The 2,425-nt window shown below is 45.3% G+C and overlaps 1 protein-coding gene across 1 annotated transcript; it reads right to left on the bottom strand.

Annotated features, from left to right (window-relative positions):
* Nucleotides 1-1,676: 1,676 nt before the first annotated feature.
* Nucleotides 1,677-2,054, bottom strand: LOC136525794 (receptor like protein kinase S.2-like). Its single transcript, XM_066518660.1, has one exon. It carries the CDS (start codon nt 2,052-2,054, stop codon nt 1,677-1,679), a length of 378 nt encoding a protein of 125 aa, XP_066374757.1.
* Between the last annotated feature and the right edge of the window lie 371 nt (nt 2,055-2,425).

The following is a 2,425-nucleotide window of genomic DNA, read 5'->3' as shown; positions in this document are numbered from 1 at the left end:
GCCCCCTTGGAAAAACTAGCCATTATATAGCCGTTACCATACCAGACACGTCCGGTATGAATACCGGATATGTTTGGTATGACTTACATTGTGCCAATGATAACTGAGTTACAGTAACGTTGTGAGGCATTGGAACTCCCAATGAGTGCTAGAACTTCCGACTGTCGGAACTCCCGACTTATGTCGAAACTCCTGACCCTCAACACATTTGAAAACTATGGTAACTGAGTTAAAGTATGTGAGGTATCAGAACTCCCAACTCATGCTGGAACTTCTGACCATCAGAACTCCTGACTCAAGTTGGAACTCCTGACCCTCAAGGCAGTTGAGAAATAGCCGTTGGCTTCTGGCCATCCATACCAGACATGTTCGGTATGAATACCAGACACATCTGGTATGACCACCACAGTGAACTCTCCAAGTCAGTTAAGCATGAGACGTCAGAACTCTCGACCATTGTTGGAACTTTTGACTCACGTCGGAACTCCCGACGAACCAACCTAAGATCAACAATATTGTCATTGCTGGGCAAATACCGGACATCCTCGGTATCAATACCGGAGTATTGCCAGACCAGCAAAAATCAGTTAGCTCTTTTATCTCTCAAACACTCTAAAAACTCACATGGGTTGGCTTGAGCACTTATGAAACATTATCTATCAATATGATGCATCCCTCTTAATAGTACGACATTCCTATTAACTCAAATTTAAAAGTATAACGAATTTAAATCTTTTGAGTTGATCTCTTTCAACCAAAGCCGTGTATTCCACTCTTCATCAAGTGAGGGTGCCAACATTTTGATATTGATCTTTTCACTTGAGCATAGCCATCTTGAGCACGTGACTTGATTCCATTCATCAATATTTGAATAATCCCAAATGTATCAAGTCACTTCCATCAAACACTCTAATAGTTATTTGATCCTCCACATAGACATGACCATCATAACTTGATTAGTACCTCAACTAAATACAAGTACTTCCTTCTTCACCCTAGCTAGGTTCTTCGGCCGCCAAGCCATCGCTTGCCCTTCACCCTTGCTTAGTACCTCGAAGCCTTTCCTTACTATCTTCACCATCTCAAGCCATCAAGTCACATCTTGTTTTGAATCATCCATTCATTTGTATTGTTATATTTTTCATTTCAATTTAGCAAGCTTCAAATATAAGACCATTCCATATGTAATCCCTCATGTCTCATTAATTAATTCTTATGAGCTTGCTTTCACATAGTACATGAAAATCCCACAATAAATAAGCCTTTGTATGAATTCCATTTGCATTGTTGTCTTATGCTTGAACTAGATTGTTTATACAACAATCCATCATTTTGGCTTTCATTAAGTACCTGTGAGATAACCTATTACCTGTCCACACTTAGCAAACTGGTTAGACCTTTAATCATGTTGTCATTGAATCATCCAAAACCCACTAAAGGGCTAGATGCACTTTCAGTTGTCACTCAATTACTAAAACCAAACAAGCATCATTCCTCAATAGGAACTCGGCGAGTGTGAAGCTCTCGAGCCACGGGTTCATCAGGTCGAGGTCAAGGAACACCACCGACATGGTGATGTTGCATTGGATGACCTGCTCATTCCACTCTTTGTGGAGGTACAGGATGGCAGACGCGAACGCCGTGATGATGTTTTGTCGTTGCCGCCACCACTACCGTCATGGGAGCATCGTGGCGCCGTGGTGGCGCTGGAGCTGGTAGTGGCTCAGGAGGATCCTCGGGCCATAGTCATAGACGATGAGCATCTCACCGTGGTCCATGAACCACCCGCGCAGTTGCACGAGGTTCCTGTGCCGGAGCTTGGCTAGGTTGCAGAGCTCCCTGGTGAAGCGAACGCGTAGCGCCGGGCACGTCTTCATGCCGACGCATTTGACAAGGACGTGGACGCGGCCATGGTCGGTGTCCAGGATGCCCTCGTACCCTGCCCTGAAGTGTAGCTCCACGACCACCCATGACTCAAAAGAAATCATTGGTGATGGCGACAATCTCTCCTTGTAGGGTATCTCATGCAGCATGTCCACGTGCGGGATCGCCATAGGCGCTAGCCGAGACGTCATCGCCGTGCTCCTATTGGTGGTGATGGTCGTGGCGCTAGAGTCAGACGACGAAGACATGAGGGAGATGTACTTGGGAAGCGCCATGAACGACAACAAACACAGGAGGTCGTAGAGACTCCACTCGGAGTTTGATGATGAAAACAGATCAGGGATACATACGTATATATATGGCCTGATCTCTTGACTTCTCGTTAGCTTCCTCTTCTCGACACTTTGTTATCTCCTACAACTAAAAAGAACAAAGTGTGGACATCGTTTTGGTGCGACAATTGCCTTGGTTTGTCCGTCTGCCACCCCATGCGATCGATCCCACCTCCGTGCGACAATCACGACAGTTGTTGATTTTCCTT

The sequence above is a fragment of the Miscanthus floridulus genome, chromosome 19 (assembly GCF_019320115.1).
Source record: "Miscanthus floridulus cultivar M001 chromosome 19, ASM1932011v1, whole genome shotgun sequence".
NCBI lineage: Eukaryota > Viridiplantae > Streptophyta > Magnoliopsida > Poales > Poaceae > Miscanthus > Miscanthus floridulus.
Note: the sequence above shows the minus strand (reverse complement) of the source record. Positions and strands in the feature narration are given on the sequence as shown.

Excerpts from the sequence above, each read along its gene's own strand:
- LOC136525794 (XM_066518660.1), bottom strand. The coding sequence starts at position 2,054 with ATGGCGATCCCGCACGTGGACATGCTGCATGAGATACCCTACAAGGAG.